The 23,889-nt window shown below is 46.9% G+C and overlaps 1 protein-coding gene across 3 annotated transcripts in view; it reads left to right on the forward strand.

The window, feature by feature from the left end:
• The window catches only part of WDSUB1 (WD repeat, sterile alpha motif and U-box domain containing 1), a 321,017-nt gene that overhangs the window by 193,796 nt on the left and 103,332 nt on the right, over positions 1–23,889 (forward strand). For all 3 annotated transcript variants that reach the window (XM_078681698.1, XM_078681697.1, XM_078681699.1), the window contains one exon: positions 23,765–23,798. In XM_078681698.1, the coding sequence (XP_078537824.1) occupies positions 23,765–23,798 (34 nt within the window). The remainder of the gene's footprint in view (positions 1–23,764; positions 23,799–23,889) is intronic.

Below are 23,889 nucleotides of genomic sequence, written 5' to 3' on the forward strand. Positions count from 1 at the left end.
TGTTGGTAGCCTTGTAAAACTACATCAGACATATGTTCGATAGGCTTACAGTAGTGACTTGCAAATATACGAGCATTTGACCAGTCAGCTGCTTTGAGAATGTCATCCAACATACCTCCAGACCAGAAAGATTTACTGTCCATAGCACCTCTAAGGGAGTGAGCTTGAAATTTCTTCAAGTCAATACCTGCTAAACTCATAACAGTGTTAACCCATCTAGCAATAGAGGTCGATGCTATGCCTTTGTGTGGTTTAACAAAGGATATAAGTAATTGGTTCACGCCTAGGGGGCGAAGAGTAAACATTCTGCGATCGTACTCTCTCATGCAGTCCACCACTCAAAGTTTTGGGCATAAATCCAAACGTGGATAAAAGATTGAATCAGACTAACAGGCACATGCATCAATATTGCTTTTTGCGATTCCTTAATTGCGAAAAATAAGGAATCGCAATTAAGGAATAGCAAAATGCAATGCATCAAGAAATGGCTAAATAAATTGCGATTTCTTAATATTCCTTAATTGCGACTCGCAAATTGCGAGTCGCAATTAAGGAATACCTCCCCATTCATTCCTATGGGCCTATAGGCCCATAGGAATGAATGGGAAGACATTCTCAATTTGCGATTAGCAATTAGCGAATCGCAAATTGAGAATGCGATTTCAAGGGTGCAGGAGTGTCCAAAGGACACCCTGTTGCACCCCTGAAATCAATCTGTGCACATATGTTGTGCACACACACGCCCTAAGGGCATGTGTGTGCACAATATGAAACTTTGAAAAATGCACAAAAGTGCATTTTTCAAAGTTTTCGCAAATTACCATGAGGTTGAACCTCATGGTAATTTGCTCCCCCTAATTGCGAAATCGCAATTTTTAAAAGTTTCATGCATTGCATTTAAGGAATCGCAAAATTTGATTCCTTAAATGCAATTGCAATTTGAGAATTCGCAAATATTTGCGAATTCTCAAATTGCGAGGGCCTTCACCCTTCATGCATTCCACAAGCAGATTTTGCGATCGCAAACGGCCGATTTTTGCGATTCGCACCGTTTGCGATCGCAAAATCCTTTGATGTATGTGCCTGATAGTCTTTGTTCTTCTATAAACCTCAAACTTGACACCAAACCTGTTCTAGGATCCATTTGTAATCTCCAAAGGCTTTGACATCAGAGACCCTTCTGCATGAAATTAGACATAGTAGCGTAGCCAGCTTAATTGAAAGGTTTTTCCTATTTAGGTGAGTATTAACAGGCCAGTTACTAAAAAGATCAAGAATTAGCTTAACATCCCAGAGACTTTCATATTTAGGTTTAGGAGGCCTTCTTAAACGAATGCTTTTCATCACTCTGCAAACAATTACATTTTTACCTACAGTTTTACAATTGACAGGGACATGGCCAGCAGAGATAGCCGATCTATAGCAATTGATAGTTTTATAGCTGAGACCTCTTTCAAATTGTGCAACAAGGAAGTTAACTATATCTACAATAGGTACTCCCAAGGAATCCAGGTTCCTCTCCAGGCACCAACATACCCAGATTCTCCATATGTTGTTATATCTGTAGTGAGTGCCTGGGTCCCAAGACTCTCCTAGGAGAGTTGCAGCAGTTGCCGAAAGGCCTGAGATTTCATTGGATCTTCTGACACTCTCCAGGCAAGAAGGGTTAAATTCCCGCTGTGAATTAAGGGGTAAACTCCTCCGTCTACGTCTGTTAGAAGATTGTTTAGGGTAGGAATTAAAAAGGGGAGGTTGCAAGCTAGTTCCAGAGTGGTGGGAAACCATGCCTAAGATGGCCAAAAGGGAGTTATTAGGACAAGGAAGCACTGATCCTGTCTCACTTTCTGAAGAACTCTCTGAATCATGGCAAAGGGAGGGAAAGCATACGCTTTGACTCCTTTCCAAGACTGAAGGAAGGCATTGACTGCCAAAGCACCCGGGTCGGGCATCCAACTGAAGTATTTCTCCAATTGAGAAATGAGTCTGCTCGCAAATAAGTCTATTTGTAGGGGACCCCAAATCCTGTTCAGGATATTGAAAATGGGAGAATTGAATTTCCAGTCGGTGTGATCTAACAGGAATCTGGAGTTCCAGTCTGCAGAGATGTTCGATTTCCCCGGAAGGTATTCTGCTTTGAGAACGATCTTGTGTTCTAGACAGAACATCCTAAGTGTCTTGGCTAAATTCGAGAGGTCCGCAGATTTGGTGCCTCCCACATGATGTATATAGGCTACTGCGGACATGTTGTCCATCTTTAGGATGACTAACCTGCCTTGGAGAGAATGTTGGAAGCTCATCAAGGCGTAAAGGCCAGCTGTTAGTTCTAAATAATTTATGTGGTGAGAGTATTCCTCTTGCGACCATATACCACCAGTATTGTGATTGAGAAGGCAAGCTCCCCATCATGAAGGCTTGCATCTGATTCTAAAACAAATTCGGGTTTTGACCCAAAGATTGCTTTGCCGTTCCACGCATCTAGGTTCTCGAGCCACCTGGTTAGCTCCGATTGGGCTTCCTGATCTAGAGTAATTCGATCTCCGTACCACAGGCCAGATCTTAGGGCCCTCGCTTTTACCCTTTGGAGGGCCCGATAGTTTAGGGGACTGGGAAAGATAGCTTGGATTGAGGAGGAGAGGAGACCTAGTAACCTGGCTAGTTCCCCCAGTGATTAATCTTCTTGTTTCAGGACATGTCTTATTTCCTTCCTGATTTTGACGATTTTTTTGGAAGGGAGTAAAAGGAGACATCTTGATGTATTTACTGTGACACCTAGGAATTCTAGAATTTTGGAAGGGGTCAGGATAGATTTTTCTTTGTTTATGATGAAACCTAAGCTTTCTAGTAGGTCCATCAGTCTTCAGGTCTTGTTCTATTTGTGAAAGGTCTTGTGAAATTATAAGGATGTCGTCTAGGTATATGATTAGACGAATGCCCTTTACTCTTAGTGATGAGGCCTAAAACATTGGTGAAACACCAGGGGGCAGAAGAGAGTCCGAAGGGGAGTGCTTGGAATTGGTATAGATGGTTTTTCCTTCTAAATTGAAGAAAGGGTTGGTGGGTTTCAGCCATAGGAATGGTGAAATGAGCTTCTTTTAGGTCCAATTTGACAAGCCATTCCCCTTCTAAAAGGAGATCCCTCAGGAAGTGGATACCCTCCATCTTGAAGTGCCTATAGGCCAAATACTTGTTTAGTTCTCTTAAGTTTATGACCGGTCTCCAACCCTTGTCCTTTTTTTACACAAGAAAGAGTGTGCTTATAAATCTTTGAAGCTTCTAGGGGTCCTCTATAATCGCTCCTTTCTGAAGCATGGAGGAGATCTCCTCCTCCACTATTTTTTGGTGATCTATGGCGAGAGGTAAGTCGCTCGGAAAAGAGGTTTGTATAGGTGTATGAGTAAAATCTATCATAAACCCTTTGACGGTAATTAGAACCCAAGGGTCTTGGGTGATCAGTCTCCAATTGTGAGTAAAATGTTTGAGTCTGCCACCCACGTTTTGGGGGAAGAAGGGGGAAGAGTATTCACTTTTAGGGATGTTGGAGTTGGAACTTCCGTGGGATCTAAATCCTCTGCTGCGGGGACCTCTCCCTTTTTGGGGGTAGAATTGAGGTGTGTTGTACTGCTGGTACACTCTTCCGTAGCCACGGGATCTTGAGTAGGGCCTTTAGTTAAAACCGACAGAAGAGAGGCCCCTTCTTCCGGTCCTGCCAAAAAAGTTAGGATTAAAGACTCTCCGCATATTTTGTTGTGCTAAATCTAAGGCAGTAAATGTAGAAATGTATTTCCTTAAAGATTTAATGAAGTCTTCCCCAAAGAGTAATCGTTTGGGGTTTTGTGTAGGCTCTCTGTCCGCCATAACACTGAGTTTAGGATTAATTTTGGTCAAGACTACTCTACGTCTTTCTGTGTTGAGACTCGCATTGGCATTGCCAAGGAGTATAAGTGCTCTCTGCCCTCTGCCTCTGATCAGGTTGGTGTTGAAAGGGGTGCCATTAATATGGCTTTCTTCTGCGGAGTCAATGATTCTGGATAGAGGTCCTAGAATGTCAAGAAGATGATCTTAACATCCCTTTCCTTGGATCTCGGCCGAGCTTAAAGAGGAATTTAATGAGCTTGGAGTCCAAGTTGGGGGTTTGGCAGGTTTTGTCTTCAATAGATGGTCTAAAGCATTCAGCTCTAAGGATGTTCTGAGTGTCCCTCTCCAGGGGGGTCTCTTAACCATTTTTTTTATTAATTTAGCAATGTGCTGTAGTGGGCACCAGTCTGAGCTTCTGGGGTGTTTAATATTTAGTGGGGAAAACATTTCTTCACCCAAGGGGCCTAAAATATTGTCCTTTGACGATGAAGGGAGTTCCTCTTCCTAGTTGTAAAATTCTTGGTCGTCCTCCTCTGGATCGGGAAAATATTCATCAGGAATGTCTGACGAATCATCGTCGTTGAATTTGTTATCTCCCATATTATACTGAGCACTTTGATATTTTGTGCCGCTAGGTACACCCAGATATTTTGTGCTGCCAAGGACATCCGTATATGTCGTGCCCCTAGGGAGATCGAGGTGCGGTGACCTCCATTATTAATAATTGAGGTGCTAAGACCGCCCAAATTTATGAGGTGCTGGGACCTCCCGCAGTGCTCTTAGGGGTTATATCACCAATTTTATTCTTTTTTCTTAGTCTTTTACCCCTAGATTCGATCATGCTTTTGTTGGGAATCTCACTGACCTCGTCCTCAAGGTTAGACAGTGATCTTTTAGAAGACAGGACCTAGTTGAAGGTCTCAATCATACATGATCTAATTTCTTTCTGTAGCATTCTTTTCAGGGCTTCGCTGTCTAGATTAGGGGTAGGTGCGGCGGCGGCATCGGAATCAGACATGCTTTAAGAATAGTTTGTTATGTTAGATAGATTAAAGTTATTTTAAAATAGATAGGAATGCCCTTTAGCGATGTAAGGTAAGGAAAAAAATGTTCAAAGGAGAGATTTCTCTTGTTGCTAGAGTACATATCATATAAATGGTATACATTTCTCCCAGAGAGGTAAATTAGAGTTCAGAAGATGCCTTTTTCGATATCCCCCCCCCTTTTTTTGGTAAATATCTAAATAAGACTTGCGGTAAATTGACAATCTTTTAACCAGCTTTGGCGAAATGTCCGGCCTTAGAGTAAACTGGTCCAAGACATGTCTATTTCCAGTACACAAGGGCGAGGTCCAGCCCTCCATGACCAGAGCGATCAGATGGGAACCAGTCTGCCTGAAATACCTAGGGGTTTATGTTTATCACACCCCTGCTGATGTATTGGAGGGCAATATTACCCGCGGCATCAGAGCGTTGAAGGGCAGCATATCCGTTTTGGCCACTCTCCCACTGTCAGTGGCAGGTCGTATAGCGGTACTCAAAATGGTGGCGCTCCCAAGACTCCTATATTATTTCAGAACGCTGCCCATTTGGATTCCTCCTGCTACCTTCAGGCTCCTGAAGTCCATGATGGCGTCCTTCCTCTGGGGGGCGGGTTGACGCAGAGTAGCCTTAACAACGTTAATGAGACCTAAATCGGAAGGAGGTTTAGCGGTCCCCGACTTTGAACTGTATTACTTAGCAGCTCAATTGCAGACCTACACCCAGGAAATAGCCTGAGAATTTCGAGGGCCAGAAAACAAACGGGGCCTAGGCGTACCACGTCATGTGCTTTCTTTTATAGCACTACAGCAGAAATTAGACCTCAGAGGCCTCACACAAGAGGAAAAAACGATTAGATCATGCTGGAACCGTACACAGCGTAGGGCGGGAGTATTGCACCCATACGCCCCCGAAATCCCGTTGGGAATGTTAACTAGATTACCGCACGGCGGGGATTGGTCACAGTTGCAGAGGTGGGAAGATGCGGGGATTCAAGTCCTGGGTGACTTATACGAAGACGAAACACTGTTGCCGTTTCCGGTACTCCTAGACCGGTATGATCTACCTAGAGGGGACTTCCTACTGCACTCAGCACTCACACGAGCAATACAAGCGCATTGGAGAGGAGGGCTCACAGAACCTAGAACAACGATGGCTTGCCAATATACCATGATGGCAGCGGGAACGTTTAAGGCGGTCTCGTGCCTTTACTCTAGAATGACCAATGAAGGATTACCTCCTTTAACGGCGCTGAAGGACAAGTGGAAAGCTGATATAGGTAAAGAGATCCCTGAGACAGTGTGAAAGCAATTGATGAGAAGGGCTTGGAAGAGTACACGCAAGGCGCGATTTCAATTAATACACTTTTACATTCTCCACCGAGCATACATGACCCCGGGGAAGATCAAAAGATATTTTGCCGCAGACTCCGCGGGATGCCCTAGATGCAAGACAGTTGGTGTTGAGTTAGACCACATGCTGTGGACATGCCCAATCTTAACTCCTTACTGGAAGGAAGTGGGGGACACTCTTAATGAGGTAACAGAGAGGGGATTAGTATTCGACATGGCCGTTGGGGTTCTACATTGGTTCCCTCACACCCCTAAAAATAAGATCACAAGCAAATTCATAGATATGGGGCTCATTCTTGCGAAACGTGAAATTACACGACATTGGAAGTCGGAGACGGGTCCCACGAGCACACGGTGGAGAAACGAGTTTCTTAAGTGGGCGGGTAGGGAAAGCATGTTGAGGTTTCAATCGGCACGGCGACAGCAGAATGACAGAGCTCTAGAAATGGCGCAAGCATGGGATGCATTAGTGCAAACACTGCGTGACTATGACAAACAGAACAAACTAGCGAACTAACATCATGATTGCGGACCACCCCTGTAACACGACCGGTACATAGCACACACCATTGTCTGTTAACTCCCTGTGCATACTAATCATTATGATTATAACCTATTCTGCGCACCAATGGTGGGATCTGGGGAGGGGGAGGTTTCTTAATAATAGCATTTACTGAGTAATTGGGTGAGACAAACCAGGAATAACCTTTACTGGGGTTTCCTCCACGAGTGAATGGCTGGCTGCAACTAGTGACCCTGCTGGATTGGCCTGGCACGGGGTACCCTGAGTTTTGGCCCGCATAATAATAGATAGTGTCTACATTCGCACAACGTGAATATCACTGACAAGGACCGCAGAACCTTTCACGGATAGATGAACACGACGCACTTGCCACGCACAACCATGGGTAGGAAACTCAAGCACCAGGAACCTGCGGCGGACGCTGACCAACAATCTACCGGGTCTGAAGATCCGCTGGCCTCTTCCAATAATGAAATTATACCACCAACGGGCAAGAACACTCAGGAGGCTAAGCTAGACCTCATACTGACGGAAATACGTGCCTCGAGGGAAGCGCTGGAAGCAAGGATGGATGCCATGGCAGCGGGAATGTCCTTTCTGCGTGCCGACCACAATAAACTGGCTGAGAAAGTACAGGAACACAAACTCGCATTGGACGATCTGATCCCGCAGCAAACAGAACACTCAACAAAGCTTGAAAACATGGAACGGCAGCTTAAGAACCTAGGAGACAGGGTGGATGAGGCGGAAGGGCGCTCGCGCCGCAACAATGTTCGCATTTTGGGAGTGCCGGAGCGCAGTGAGGGGAGGAATCCCACGCAGTTTGTGGAGGAATGGCTGAAATCGATGGTGGGGCCTACGGATCTTACTCCACTATACAGTGTGGAAAGGGCGCACAGGATGCCTCCGAGACCTCCAAAGCCGGGGGCCCCACCGAGACCTCTGATTGCACGCCTCCTACACTATAAAGACAGAGACTCGGTTCTCAGGGAGGCCAGGGAGAAAGCTCCATTGAAATTTGAGAACAAAACAGTATCCATCTATCCAGATTTCACGCCGACCATAACCTGAAGTATGCACTCCTTTTCCCGGCCTGCTTAAAAGTTGTCCACGGTAATAAGACTTATTTCTTTGACTCTCCTGAGGAGGCGTCGGAGTGGATGGAGGTGACACTTACACCAGCGGGCACACATGATCACATGGAGGATAATCCGGAGGAGGGATTGCCGGGCCAGGACACGGTCCGATCCGCAGCGCGACGCAACCTCACTGAGACGCCTGGTGCGACTGGTCGCAGGGCGCCGGACGGCTCGAGATCGAACTTGGCAACAACTTCACTTACAACGGATGGCCTGGCAGCACATGATGCCACAGACAAGTTGAACTCGGGCTGTCACTCGGACTCACACACAGAACTATCAGGCTCTGTCACCAGTGTGCAATTGTTCCCGAAAATCACTGCACAAGAGGCGAATGACTTATAAGTATGACTACTGAAACAACGTTTGGTAATGTATGATACTGACTTGTGAAGCGGGGGTGGGCGAGCACGAGCAGGGTACTTTTTAGGCTCAGGGTGAACCGCTGTACCTGTTAGCAAATACTTGGTAAGTGAGTATGCCCTCCGCACCCCCCAGGGCGCAGTCACAATTTCGTTTCTTTGTTGCCCACGTTGGGCATTGATGTTTGGTCTCAGGATCTGTTTTGATGGAGACCTTAAGGTTAGGAAGTTGATTACAATGGGGGCACTTATGATTTCTGATACTATGCACTACAAGACATTTGTACTGGGTTCGACGCATGAGTTGACTGCACCCTGCCATGGAGACCCCTAACATATATAAGGTATGCACCTGGAATGTACGAGGTATGGGTTCTATACATAAGAGGCATAGAATTCTAGCGCAGTTACACCGGAGACCAGTGAATATAGCATATCTTCAAGAGACCCACCTTAATAGTGCGGAAGGTGCTAAACTGCAGAAGAAATGGAAAGGCCAATTGTTTGCCACTACTTACTCCGCATTCTCGCGGGGAGCAGCAATATGGCTCAAGAATTCTATTCCCTTTAAGATGATAGAGCAAAGAATCGACACAGAGGGTAGATATGTGTTTGTGAGGGGGATGTTGGACGGAACCCATATTGTGCTAGGCAGTATATATGCACCAAACACGGATCAGATAACGTTCCTCACCACGCTTAATACTGTACTGGCTGATTGGTCGGAATATGACTGGATGATAGGGGGGGACTGCAATGCAGTACTGGATATATCCCTTGACCGATCCCATCCTCCTCTCCATGCTGCAGAAAGTAGAAAACAAGCGGAAGCGCTAACTCATTGGGCGGACAGCTGGGATTTGACTGATATCTGGAGGAAGAAACATTTATTGCACAGGGAATACACCTTTTATTCTCCACCTCATAAATTACACGAATCTTCTGCCCTAGGGCCTTGCTGGGGTCTATGGTGTCTGCTGAACACATGGGGAAGACGTTGTCTGATCACAATCCAGTACAGGTCACGATGCATTGGGGTAAGATCCCTACTCCTATACCAACATGGCGCCTATCGCCGGAATTGTTGGAGGATGCGGTCTTTAGGTCTACACTATCGGATGCTATTACACAATATTTTCACTTAAACACTGGCACAGCTAGCTCGAGACAGATTGAGTGGGATGCCTTCAAAGTGTTAATACGAGGAGTTGCGTTGGGCACGAAAGTGGGCATGAGGCACACAGTAATGGAGGGACTGAGGAGAGAGGAGGGGAGGCTGGCGCTGCTAGAAAGTGAGGCAGCGGGGACGAACGAACAACTCACGCAATTGCAGGAGGCGCATATTCACCATGCTGAATTGCTTGAGGAATTGAGAATACTAGCCTTCAAAGAATACACTTGCAAACAACATGCCCAAGCGGATAGATCAGGTCCCTTACTGGCCAGATTAATAAGAGATGCACCCTCATATGCTCCCATTATGGAAGTGACTGACCAACGGGGCTCGCCGGTTCAGACACAAATGGGCATAAACAACACGTTTCGGGAATATTATAAGGTGCTGTATGACAAGCGGTATGACTCCTTTATGACAGATCTCGATATCCCACGACTCACGACGGAACAGAGTACTGACATTGCTCGCCCCATCACGGTTGCAGAAATACGACAGACGATCCGAGCGCTATCGCGCGGTAAAACCCCTGGGACGGACGGACGGACTACCGGCTGAGTTTTATGGGGCAAATGCTGACATTCTCGTGCCGCGTTTACACGTGCTCTATCTTGAGTCACTGCACACTAATGCACTCCCACCCACGACGCTACAGGCACTGATAGTCTCCCTCTTAAAACCTGGTAGGGAAGCGCAACACCTTGCAAACTACCGACCGATCTCGCTATTAAACACAGATTACAAAATCCTTAGTAAAATTCTGGCGATGAGGTTGGCCCCCTTATATCCCACAATTAATACACTCGGACCAATGCGGTTTTGTCCCTGGCCGGAGTACGACGATGAACCTACGTAGGCTTAGCCAGATAATGCTTCATGCAGACGCAGTGAAGGGTATGGAGGGATGTATATCTTTAGACCTGAAACAGGCCTTTGACTCCCTTGGATGGGATTATGTTATGTTATGTTATGTTATGTTATTTTTATTTGTACCGCGCACAGCTGCCCCAGCAAAGGGGCGTCCTGGCGCTTTGAGAAGGTAAACACAACACAGCATTAAAAGCGGGCAGAAAGGAGAAGAGACACAACAGATGAGCTAAACAAATAAAAAGGTCTTGATAGCCCGTCTAAACTGAAGGAGCTCATCGATGGCCCGGATTTGTGGAGGAAGAGAATTCCACCAGCGGCCACCAATTCTGCTCAACTTAAAACGCGGGACCACTGCTAAGTTCTGGCCTAGCGATCTAAGAGTGCGAGAGGGGACATAGGGGATCAGCAGTATCTCCAAGATTTGTGGGGAAGTACCCTTGAGGATTTTAAATGCAAGGCAGAGAACCTTGAATCTAATCCTCTGCTGCACAGGGAGCCAGTGGAGAGAGCGCAGGGCATTGGACACCGAGCACCGCCTAGGCAGACCTGTCACCAGTCGGGCCGCAGCGTTTTGAACCCGCTGGAGCCGCAGAAATTCTGACTGGTTAACCCCCGCCAGTAGGGAGCTGGCATAGTCCAGCCTGGACAGCACTGATGCTTGGACCACCAGCTGTCTTGTGGGTGCATCAAAGAATTTGAGGATGGGTCGAAGTCCTCTGATGATGCCATAGCAAGAAGCCGCCACCTTCTTGGTATGACAGATGAAACTCAGAGAAGGATCAAGCCACACCCCCAGGTTTTTTATCTCTTCCGCCTGGAGGGGAGTCACACCCAACTCCGAAGGCCACCATTTGTCACCCCACAAAGCCACCTGTTTACCAACCACCATAATCTCCGTCTTCTTGGTGTTTAACTGGAGACAGTTGGAATTCATCCAGTTAGCCACTTCCCGCAGACCATCACAGAACCTGGGAGCCTCCAGGTCTGAGTCCCCACTCAGTGTGACCGCCAGCTGCGTGTCATCTGCGTAAGAGACCATGGTCAGGCCCCACCGCTTGACGACCGCAGCCAACGGTCTCACATACAGATTGAAAAGGGTGGGACTCAGTGATGACCCCTGTGGGACTCCCTGGTCTAACGGGTAGGATGACGACTTACCGGGCGGGATCGCCACCTGGAATGACCTATCCGTAAGGAAGGATCGAAACCAGTGCAAGGCGGAGCCAGAAACGCCCACCTCCTCAAGACGCCGAATCAGAATCCCGTGCGAGACCGTGTCGAAGGCGGCACTGAGATCTAATAACAATAGTGCCGCCGTCCGACCGGAATCCAGCACGGAACGCAGATGCTCAACCATCGAGAGAAGGGCCGTCTCCGTGCTGTGACCCGCACGGAACCCGTTCTGGGTAGGGTTGAGAATGTTAAGCCTACCAAGATGGTCTGTAAGAGTGGCATTCACATGGTCCTCCGCTATTTTCGTGGCCCAAGGAAGAAGGGAGATAGGGCGGTAGTTTTCAGGTTTAAGGGGGTCAAGGGTCGCCTTCTTCAGAATTGGCGTGACTACTGCCTGCTTCCATCTGACGGGAACCACTCCAGAAGAGAGGGACAGGTTGATCAAGGACAGCACCGGGGTACGGCAAACCGGCGCCAGGGTCTTGAGTTGGGCCGGTTTCAGTGGGTCTGCCGGAGATCCAGACTTGATTTTGGCGCTGAGAGAGTCAAACACCTCCAGAGATAAGGGGGGTAAGATAGAAAGACATCCCCCCTCACCTAAGGTGCGACCAACCTGCTCTAGCATCAGGGAACCCGTTGGAAAAGTGCGATAGATGGCTTGCACTTTTTCATGGAAGAAAGAGGCCAAACCCTCACAATGTGAGTCCGAGCATATTTCCACTGCAGTTGCTCTCTTCGCCATCAGGTCCTTTAATACTTTGAAAATAAGTTTCGATGGATTGGCAGAAATCTGAAACTGTTGAGCATAAAAGGAAGCGCGAGTTTGACACACTGCCCTGTGGTAGATCTTGACCTTGGCCAGATAACATATCTTCAGATCTGGGTCGTACGACTTCCTCCATAATCTTTCGGCCTGTCTACAGGCCCTCTTAAGAGATGCTCCTTCCGATGACACTTGGACCAACACATAGGAATCAGAGAATCGAGGGCACCAGATATCCACTCACAGAAGGAGTCGTATCCACAATCAACCTCGGTGAGCGGACCTAAAGGAACCTCCTCGAGCAGATGGTAAAAATCCTCCAGTCTTAATTTGTTCCAGTGTCGTTTAAGAACAAGTCTGTCCTGAGATAGAAAAGGAGAGTCAGACAAAGAGCATGCCGTTTTCACCAGCATGTGGTCTGTCCAGACCAACTGGGAGGAACCAAGAACTCTGAATCCTTCTAGATTTGTGAAGAATGGGTCAAGAGTATGACCACCTCTATGTGTGGGGAAAGTAATCATCTGCGAGAGCTGTAGAGCCTCAAGATCCGCCAGAAAGCTCCTAATAGAGGGTAAAGAAGGGCAGTCCAAATGGAGATTAAGATCTCCCACAACATTAAAATTTGCGCATCCTAGTGCCTCTGTACTAATGTACTCAGGAAGAGCAGCCCTAAAAACAGAGTCACAGCCCGTAGGCCGGTAAATTAATAAACCAGAGAAGGTAAACTGGTGACTAAACGCTATTTTAAATAGGGCACCCTCACACCCCAAAAGTTTAGCGGCTTTCCACTCGCAGGGATAACACCGTTTGGTGGCCATCGCAATGCCTCCACCTCTAGTCGTCCGATTTAAAGTAAAAATAGCATACTCTGGGGGAAAGGCTAGGTTAATTATCGAGGAGTCAGAGTCCTGGAGCCACGTTTCCGTTAGAAAAAGCACATCCGGCGAGCCATCAATGAGAAGGTCGTAAACCTCCTGATGGTGCTTTACCACAGATCTGACGTTTAAGCTCCAGATACTCAGGTCCCGTTGTCCTACCCTCTTTATAACAGGCCCCAAAGAGCGTATAAGAGAGGGGGGTTCCAATGACCAAGCACCACACCTACAATGATATGGGCCACAAAGCGGGACTACAGGCGAAAACTCGCAATGTGTACATCGGTCCTGAAGGGCCAGTAGATCGGCCCTACTATAAGTTCTCAAAGGTAAAGTCATGATGGCCAGGTCCAGAGTCCTGCCGCGGGCCGCGCCTCCTTAGCGCGGACGGGCGCAGACGGGCAGGACTCTGGCACGACCACTGCGCGTAACCGCTGCGCGTTGGAGGGAGCTTTAAATAGGCGTCCCTCCACTCAGCCGGAGCGCTAGACCGCTCGTCAGCAACACCCACCCAGAGTGAACACCACTCCAAGATGGCGCCCAAAGTGAACACCACTCCAAGATGGCGCCCAAAGTGAACACCACTCCAAGATGGCGCCCAAAGCCAATCCCACCCCAGAAACCGGACCCGCCAAAACAGCGGTGAAGGAGCCGATTAGAGTGCAAGTGAGGGGGTTACAATAAATCCTATTAAAATCAGGGCAAAGTACAACTAAGAAGAACACAAATAGTTATAAGGGTAGCTTTAAAAATGATAGCGCGGTATTTAGGCGCATAGCGCGATGCAAAGCGCGAGTACCTTCTCAGGGCAGTCCACAGGGCAGGTCGCCTTAAATAGGCGTCCCTCCACTCAGCCGGAGCGCTAGACCGCTCCTCAGCAACACCCACCCAGAGTGAACACCACTCCAAGATGGCACCCAAAGTGAACACCACTCCAAGATGGCGCCCAAAGTGAACACCACTCCAAGATGGCGCCCAAAGCCAATCCCACCCCAGAAACCGGACCCGCCAAAACAGCGGTGAAGGAGTCGATTAGAGTGCAAGTGAGGGGGTTACAAAAAATCCTACTAAAAACGGGGCAAAGTACAACTAAGAAGAACACAAATAGTTATAAGGGTAGCTTTAAAAATGATAGCGCGGTATTTAGGCGCATAGCGCGATGCAAAGCGCGAGTACCTTCTCAGGGCAGGCCACAGGGCAGGTCGCCCTAAATAGGCGTCCCTCCACTCAGCCGGAGCGCTAGACCGCTCCTCAGCAACACCCACCCAGAGTGAACACCACTCCAAAATGGCGCCCAAAGTGAACACCACTCCAAGATGGCGCCCAAAGTGAACACCACTCCAAGATGGCGCCCAAAGCCAATCCTACCCCAGAAACCGGACCCGCCAAAACAGCGGTGAAGGAGCCGATTAGAGTGCAAGTGAGGAGGTTACAATAAATCCTATTAAAATCAGGGCAAAGTACAACTAAGAAGAACACAAATAGTTATAAGGGTAGCTTTAAAAATGATAGCGCGGTATTTAGGCGCATAGCGCGATGCAAAGCGCGAGTACCTTCTCAGGGCAGTCCACAGGGCAGGTCGCCTTAAATAGGCGTCCCTCCACTCAGCCGGAGCGCTAGACCGCTCGTCAGCAACACCCACCCAGAGTGAACACCACTCCATATGTTGGCTTATAGCTACGCATGCCAACTGCAATGGCTAGCTTACATGCTTGCAACACTCAGTAAATTTGGACTTCCACCAGAGTTTGTGGCTTGGGTGACCCTGTTATATACACAGCCGACGGCAAGGGTACGCACTAATAAATGCATATCCAGCCCTTTTAGCATTGAAAAGGGAACCAGACAGGGATGCCCGCTGTCGCCCCTACTGTTCATCCTAGCGCTGGAACCACTATTACATAAACTTCGGGCTTGTGCACAACACAGGGGTATACGGAGGACTGCAACGACGCATATAGTGTCGGCTTATGCGGATGACATTATATTATATATAGGGGACATGAAGGACAGTCTAGACCCGATACCACACATTTTCGAGGCCTTTCGAGTACTATCAGGCCTTACGATAAACAACGCCAAATCATATGGATATTGGTTTGGCTCCGCGGGTCGGGATGCACGACTGCGGTTCACCCCATACTGCTTGCAGATTGCGACAACGACATTCAGGTACTTAGGGATACAAATATATAGAGACACGAAAGACATGTTGGACGGGAACCTGAGTAGAGCAATCACTGCTCTGAAAGCGCAGGTACAGTTCTGGAACACGCTGCCACTTTCAGTGGCTGGACGGGTAGCCATCTCTAAGATGGTAGTACTACCCCGTCTTCTCTATTTCTTTACGAACTTGCCGCTTATGATCCCCGCAACCACATTTAAAATGATCAATACTGTATTGACAGAACTGTTGTGGGGCTCGGGCAGACGACGCATTAGTCTCGCCAAGCTACAGCTACCGACTACACAGGGAGGCATGAGATTGCCGGATATGTTGGCTTATAGCTACGCATGCCAACTGCAATGGCTAGCTTACTGGCTGGCAGGCCACAATCTACATGAGATAAATATGACAGAAGCGGATAGGGCAAATAGCGCCATCCATAAACTGTTGATGCCAAGGGTTAAACTATCTGACAAGGCGCCACTTCTATTGAAACTCGCCATTGGCTGCTGGAAGAAGGCGGTGAGATATACGAATGCGATGACAACATATGCTCCTACGATTCCGCTATTGGGGATTCCACTTGGGTTGCACGCACTTACAGACCATGACCTAGATGCCTGGCATAACGCAGGCGTCACGCAGGTGGGAGACCTGTTTATGGATGGCAACATCATGACATTTGCGGACTTTAACAGGACACATCAGACACCTGAGAGGTTATTTATTTTATTTGCCAGGGTTAAACACTATGTGACACGAACATGGGCACAGAATGGTGTGGAACCGATCACGAATCCATTGCTTACCATGCAATATTTAATGGGTACGGGTGGCCATTTAACTAAGTGGTTAACGAATGGCATCAGGGTTGGTAGGGTCATCTCCCTTCAGCCCACACGCGAACGTTGGGAGGGAGACGTGGGTAGAGCCTTTAGAGACAAAGAATGGGAGAGGATTCTGAAATTCCCTAAAAAGGTTTCAAGGAACCCAAAATTTAAGTTTATTCAACTGATGATTATACACAGAGCATACCTCACTCCATATAGGATACACACCATGTTTCCTGCGGCTTCGGCCACATGCCCCAGATGCAATGCGGACGACGCAAAACTATTACACATGCTATGGGAATGCCCAAAATTAGGGTACTTTTGGACCACGGTACGTAAAGATTTAGCCAGGGTAGCTCCGACACGACCATACACCTCAATGGAATTTTGTATACTGGGACTAGGCCCAACTGAAAAGAAGAGGAGTGTAACATCTTCCTTCGCTGATATGGCATTATTACTAGCTAAAAGAACAATAAATATGAGATGGAAATCGGCTAGGCCACCAGAACCAGACATTTGGCGTGGAGAGGTGCTAAGGTGGGGGAATGCAGAGAGTACCGAATTACAGAGGGAGGAGCGTAGAGGTCTGAGAAAGCACCCCATTTCATTAGAATGGAATGCAATAATGCTGGATTTTGAATCGGGTGATGATGTCAGCCTGCCCCGCACAGCGACTGCGGACAATGGCGGAGAGTGATAATATTAACTAAACAGGGACTATCATCCCCGCTCTTTTGGCCCGTTTTTCCCCCTCCTCTCCTCCCCCTTACCCTTTCCCTCCCCCCTCCCACTTTCCCATGCTCCCCCCTCCCACTTTCCCATGCTCCCCCCTCCCCCCAACCTCTTCTCCCTCCCCCTGTCCTCCCGCCCCTTCCATCCCCCCCCTTTTTCCCAGATGACACCTATAAGGGAATAACTGAGGATGTACAACCAGGTGCGGAGAGAGACAGATGCAAGGACAGTACAACAATGGGTACATGTTGCTTGTTATCATGGGGGTAAACTGGATATGGCAGGGAGCCGTTAGACATTGTAGCTGTATATTGTTATTTCTTCTAAGATAATACGTACGCAGTATATGAGATTTATGACTTGATATATATAAGTGCCGGGGTAATTGGAGGGAGGGGGGGAGTTGTTGCACCGTTAGAGGACTAACCGAAAAATGCAATATTATATATACTTGACTTTATACTATGCACTAGATGTAAGTTCAAGATATGTCTTTGATACAATACTCCTGTTTAATGTGCTAATGCTTGAATCATTGCAATAAAAAAAAATAAAAAAATAAAAAATACTGGGGTTTCCTGAACTCGATCCTGTTTATACCTAGGTTCCCCACCTAAGAAGACAAAGAAAAGGGCCACTATCAGTGGCCTGGATAGCACAAGAAATGTAATTGATGATGTATGTTGTGTGAAACAAAACCCAATAAAATTTGTTTAAATTGAGTAACAGCTGATCGTCTTTAAGATGTGAGTAACTGACGCTCGTATGCTCGAGCGATCAGCTGTGCGTTGCCAGGGTGACTGTAGTGATCACCGGTATGCTGAGGGAATGAGTGAAGACAGGCTCCTGGCAACGGGAAGACGTGGCGTTTCCGTTGCCAGGGAGCATTCCTTTAATCCCTTATGCGATGGCAGGTCGGGCTGGAGACCCCGCCGGAGCTCGCGGACTGCACTCTGGGTAGAGGAGAGTCGATTTCTCCGGTGAAGCGGGGTGAGGAAATAAAACAATGGGATATGGATACATTACCTTTAAAATCCAAGCGGTAATTGTGAATTTAAATGAGAACGGAAAAATGAAGGTTAGAAATGGTGATTAACAAGAAGAGTTATTGTTAAAGACAGTAATTAACATGAGCACTTGAGATTAATTATAGTGTTACGATAAATAAATAACATAAGATATTATCGGTGCAAAGAGCTTTTTGTTTTTTTAGTTCAGGGGGAAAGGAAGTTGAAGGAGATCTCCGTAAATTGGAGATCAGTATGTTGTTAGAGGAGGGTGGGTGGGGTTGAGCCACGCAAGGAAGGTAGTTAAGAGGAGATAAGAGGCAAATACGGAAAGAAGTCAAATTCAACTTATCTGCTCGGAGCCACATTTAAAAGAGGCAGATTGTTGTTGGCTCATGCCTTTTATATGTTGATAATGTTCTGTTCTGGAACCTTTAGTATTATGATGTATGCGGCTGCGTAGACTGCATTAACAGAATATGCATAATGTAGCCTCCGTTCTAGTTTAAGAAAAGGCATGTTTTCTTATCTTTAAGCATTCTCATGTTAATATGTTGCACAAATTAGGACACTCATTTTAAGCCATATTTTCCTGCTCTATCACTGTGATGCCGAGACGTACTTAATATATTATGAGTATAGAATTTTTATGTCTATTTGCTATTTTTGAAGCTCTTCCTCCCAGTCGGTCATGGCAGTGGAAAATTTCAATATGCCTGAAACTACAAGAAGAAACTATTGCAGATATGTATCTATTTTCAGGAGCTTTCAAAGTTTACCAAAACTTTGTTTAACCCCTTCGGTGCTCATGACGGAGTGGTTCCGTCATGAGCGCCGGTTGAGCTGTGCTAATGACGGAACCACTCCGTCATGGCCCCACGCTCAATAGAACCTTCAGCACAGCGCGAAAATTCGCGCCGCGCTGAAGAGGTTAAAGGAAAGAGATCGCTTGTGGTCATTTCCTTGCCTGGGTGCTAAGCGAAAAGGCTCAGTTTATTTCCATTTGAAGCACAATGCAGCAACAGTATTAAACAGGCTCTGTCAGATCAAAGCGGTCTTGCAAGTTGATATTGTAAGATTGTTTTTATTAGTCCATTAAGGGATTTCTGGACCACGCAGAGCGATTTAAAAAACAGTCACCTATTCCACTGGTGATAATTTAAGGGCTCAGAAGAGGTGGGACAAAGGTTGTCAGTCATCTTCTTGAGACCCATAATGGATATTAGAGTGCAATATGAATGTCCCGAGTTCATCAGTTATCACTATAAACACCCATCACCAGCCACATGGCAGTATTTTGCATGAGCCGACCCTGATAGTTCGACTTTCCAAAAAAAGAGCATAATATAGAACCTGGGTGTAAATAAGAATGGCCTGCAATCTTATGAAGCCTTTGTAAAGAGCAGGGGTAATGGAGGCAGAATCCTGAGGAACCTTATAGTAAATAGTCATCCACGAAATGGGATACAAAGGTGCAGAGATCTTTCTTACCTATGTGTTCATGCCCTGAGGTCATCCTGGAGTATTGATTTTGTTTTTTTGTTTGAATATCTTTTATTACTTTTTTCGTTGTAGGCTGCTCACAATACATAGCATAACATTCGAAGTGAAATTGTAGCATTACATTACATAACCAAGTAATAACATTCATTAGAGACAACAGCTCGCCACAGTATCTATACTTATACTTCCTATTAACAAGGAACTATATGAAACAAGATAAACAGCAATGGTTAGGCGGCGATACGGCAAAGTTCACTATCTGCCACAGCGTTGGGCAATGAAATATCAAAGGAATTACTTTGTTTATGTGCCTCCAGCAATCTATATCATTAAACAATCATATGTCGGAGCATTGTTAATATGCAGCAGTAAAAATCAAGAAAAGGCATGAAATAATATATACACATCTCAATATTCATAACATTGAAACCATTTTCCCAACTAAACAACAGCGGGACACAAAACAGGAACAAAAATAAAATAAAATATAAAGTAAGAAGTGGGTCAGTAATAAAAAATTAAATCATGTGCTATCGCTAGTGCAATACATCGCACATGTGGTATGTTCTGTGTGGGAGCCAGGAGGTGTGTAGGCTTCGCGTGGGTGGGGCCAACATAGGAGGTGAAAGGGTGAACAGTACATGTAGCGTCTATGTCTCGCCTGTGGCGTGTCGGGGGCAGAGTTTCCGGTACTCGGGACAACGGCTCTCCAGTATGATCTGAGAAAGGCAGCTCGCATGTGGATATGGGGAATGGAGGCGTCACCCGGGGCCACCGCTTCCAGCACTGTCTCTCTCTCCGGTAGGATCAGCTAGGGTGCGTCTACAGGATGCCATGCCTATGGCATGCGTGGTGAAAGCCCTTCAGAGTGTCATCCCAGGACTGCGCTATAGGGTATTTCCGTAATCCCGCTGTTTCCTCCCTGTGTAGGATTGTGCTTTCCGCTCTCGCCCAATTATCAAAGGAGCTGTGCCAGTGTGCCATTTGAGGGGGTTCACTATGTTTCCAGCGCCTGGTGATTAAGCACTTCGCCGTAATGAGCCCAAGATCCCAAAACCTAGCGGAGACTTTCGTCCGTTTCATCCTTTTGTATATGCCTAATATGCATACCTCCCAGGTGCGTTGTAATACCTCACCAACACTCTCCGCTAGGGAATCTGTCACTTTACGCCAGTATGTTTGCAGCAAGGGTCATGACCATAGCATGTGTAAGAGGTCGGCAGCTACCAACGTACATCGCGGGCATGCAGATGTTGTAAGTTGGAAATAGCGATTAATCTCATCAGGTGACAAATACGCGCGATGAATGATATAGAACTGTATGAGCTTGAAACGGGAGTTACGCGGCACATTCGTGGCGTCAGCCAAAACCATTGCCCACTCCTTATCCGTCCACTCTCGCCCTCTGTCCACCGCCCATTTGTCCCACAGGCTTTGGGAAGAAAACTGTGTATGGGTGAGGAGTGCCTGCGCGAGCCAGTGTACTACATGAGAGCCATTTCCCAAAACATGTAAATATTGCACCAGTAGGTGTGTCGGCAATTCCCTGGAAAGGTCCCCCAAGCCTGCGTTAGCGTGCGTACAAGCGCTGCGTGTATAAGAAGTTGTCCTGCTGGGAGGCCTGTGTCAGCGACCAGTGTACCAGTGTAGCAAAGGGAACTAGCGATCCCTCCGTGTACAAATCTCCCACAGTGTCCACCCCTGCCTGCGCCCAGCGCTCTAGTACCGCCCCGTGGGCGTACCCAGCAGCGGGAGCACCGGGGCATATGGTATCACAGCATTAGTGAGTTTCATGCTTCGCACATAGCAGCGACGCGCAACTGCTAAATGTAACTGCATAGGACAAGGAGTTTTAGTCAGCGGGTGAAACAGGGTATGAACCTGTGTTAATGTGTTAGTATCCCCCAAATTTTTTCCACTCAGTCAGCCACTGCAATTGTGCTGCCAAATAATAGAGTTCCTGATTGGGAACTGCCAGACCCCCTGCTTCCGTGGAGGCATACAGCGTCTTCAGTGCTACGCGGGGTCGTCCTTTATTCCAGATGAGGCCCCTAATGGAGGTTTCCAGGTCACGAAAAATACGTGCGGGGACGTATACTGGGAGATTAGCATAATAATACAATAGCCGTGATAACACTATCATTTTCGCTAACGTGATCCGACTAGTCACATTCAGGGAAGAGGTTTTTCAAAAGGACATTTGCGCTTGCAAGGAGGAGATCGCCCGCACTAGGTTGCCCTCCAGCACATCCGGTAGAGTTCTATAGATATATATTCCAAGATATCGGAACATGGTAGGGTGCCAGGTGAGGCGCCCGCCATTAACCGTGATGGCACACTCTGGCGTATCTGCGTTAAAGGAATACACTCCAGATTTGGCCCAGTTAACTTTAACTCCTGACATGGACTCAAAGGTCCGGAATATGTCAGACAAGGCCTACAGTAGTAGGTCATCGGCATACAGAGACACCGTGTGTAGACCGTCCACTAGGGGGATCCCCCAATCCATACCACTTTCCCGTAGTATGGCCGCTAGTGGCTCCATCACCAAGGAAAAGAGCAGGGGGGATAGAGGACACCCCTGCCTGCTCCCCCTCCGAACACGAACCACATCTGACAACAGCTTACCGGTTCGAACCCGCACTGTGGGTCTCCGATACAGTAGCTCCACCATCTGAATATAGTCGTCCCCAAGATCATATTTCTGCAGCACTGCTACAAGATAGGGCCACTCTACAGAGTCGAATGCTTTCTCTAGATCGAGTACCAAGCATCCCGAATGTGGCCATTGTTTCGTAGCAAAAGCTCTGCACTCGAAACAAACGCCGTATATTAAGTGAAGTGCTACGAGTCGGAAAAAGCCATTCTGGTCGCCATGTACGAGGCCAGGCACCAGGGGGGCCAAGAGCTGGGCCAGTGCTGAAGCCAGGATTTTGTAGTCCATGTTGAGGAGGGCCATAAGAGCCCAGTTGCGTGTTGTCCCTACCGGGCTTCGGGAGGGAAATGAGAGTGGCTTCACTGAGTGTGGGCGGAAGGGAAGAATCAGCAACAGCTGCCGCATATACCCGTAGGAGTTCCGGAATCAGAATTGCAGAATAGGCCTTATAAAATTCTGCAGGCAGTCCATCCGGGCCCGGAGACATGCCATTAGAAAGGGAGAAAATGACTGTACGCAGCTCTTCAGGTGCAAGTGGGGTCCCCAAGTCATCGCGCTGCGCATCAGTCAATGTGGGCAGGGTGATGTTAGATAGGTACTCAATTATGCTAGTAGCTGGAACCCGTAGCCGAGAGCAGTACAGAGGCTCATAGTGCTCCACAAAGGCCCCATGAATGTCCCGTTGCGTATTACTGTTGCACCCTGCGTGGTAGTTATTGACGTCACCGGTGATGTCATAGTGTCTTGTTTGATCAACCACGCCAGTAGTTTGCCTGGTTTGTCTCCGAGATGATGAGTGCGTGCTGAGTGGGCAGCATAATTTAAATGTTTCAGCCTGTCTAGTAAGCGTGCGTGTTCTGTGCGGGTTTCCGATAGCGACTCATCGTCACCCCCCTCCGCCTCTTGGTCCTTCCTAAGCAAATCGGTTTCAACCTTTGGCCCATCCCTCATTTGGCTGATCCCATACCTTTCTATCAACTCCCAAAACATCCTTCTCAAACTTTCCCCTCCTTTTTTGATCCATGTAACCCAACTAACAGGCACACACGACCTCTACTTACAAATAGCAACTTACTACTTCCCCATCAAATCCACTCCCATCATTCTGTCCCTACTCTAAATTCTAATAAACACACCGAAAATCAAGAGCACAAACCTAGCACAACTAATGTACAAATAAAAAAAGTTTTTTTTAAATGTTCTAATCTATGAACTAGTAAACTCTGATCTTCGGCTCCATAGTAGCGTGCTACTCGCCTCATAGTGCCTCAACGCCCCACCAGGGGTAGTAAGCTCTATATAAATACAATTTATTGATAAAATTTACAATTAATGGTCCACAAAAAAATAATGATGTAAAGAATAGAGCAAGTTACCACGTGTTCACTAACCAGAGGAATGAGTAAGGCTGATTTATGAACAAGAGAGCAGACTACTCCTAGAAAAGGACCACAAATACATAATGACTCCCTTTCATTCAACATTTTAAACAAATACATTGCAAAGTTCAAAATCTAGTGTCAGTTTGGCACTTCTTATCCATGAGGTACTATGATGAATCTGTATTTTCTTCAAAGCTTTGGTCCCCAATTCCATGTCGATAAGTGTCAGTGGCCATTTAAAGAACGATGTATAAACATTTATGAGTTGAATGTAAAGGAACTGCAGCTCTGATTAATATGTTATATACCTTTGAATATGTTTTCTAATGTATTTCTCCTTTTTTTTAATTTAAAGGTCGGTGGATAAAAGTGTTATACTTTATGAAGCAGTAAGTATTTTGCAAAACACGTGTCAATTTGTGTGTGTGTATATATATATATATATATATATATATATATATATATATATATATATATATA

Source organism: Lissotriton helveticus, chromosome 3_1 (assembly GCF_964261635.1).
Source record: "Lissotriton helveticus chromosome 3_1, aLisHel1.1, whole genome shotgun sequence".
Taxonomy (NCBI): Eukaryota; Metazoa; Chordata; class Amphibia; order Caudata; family Salamandridae; genus Lissotriton; species Lissotriton helveticus.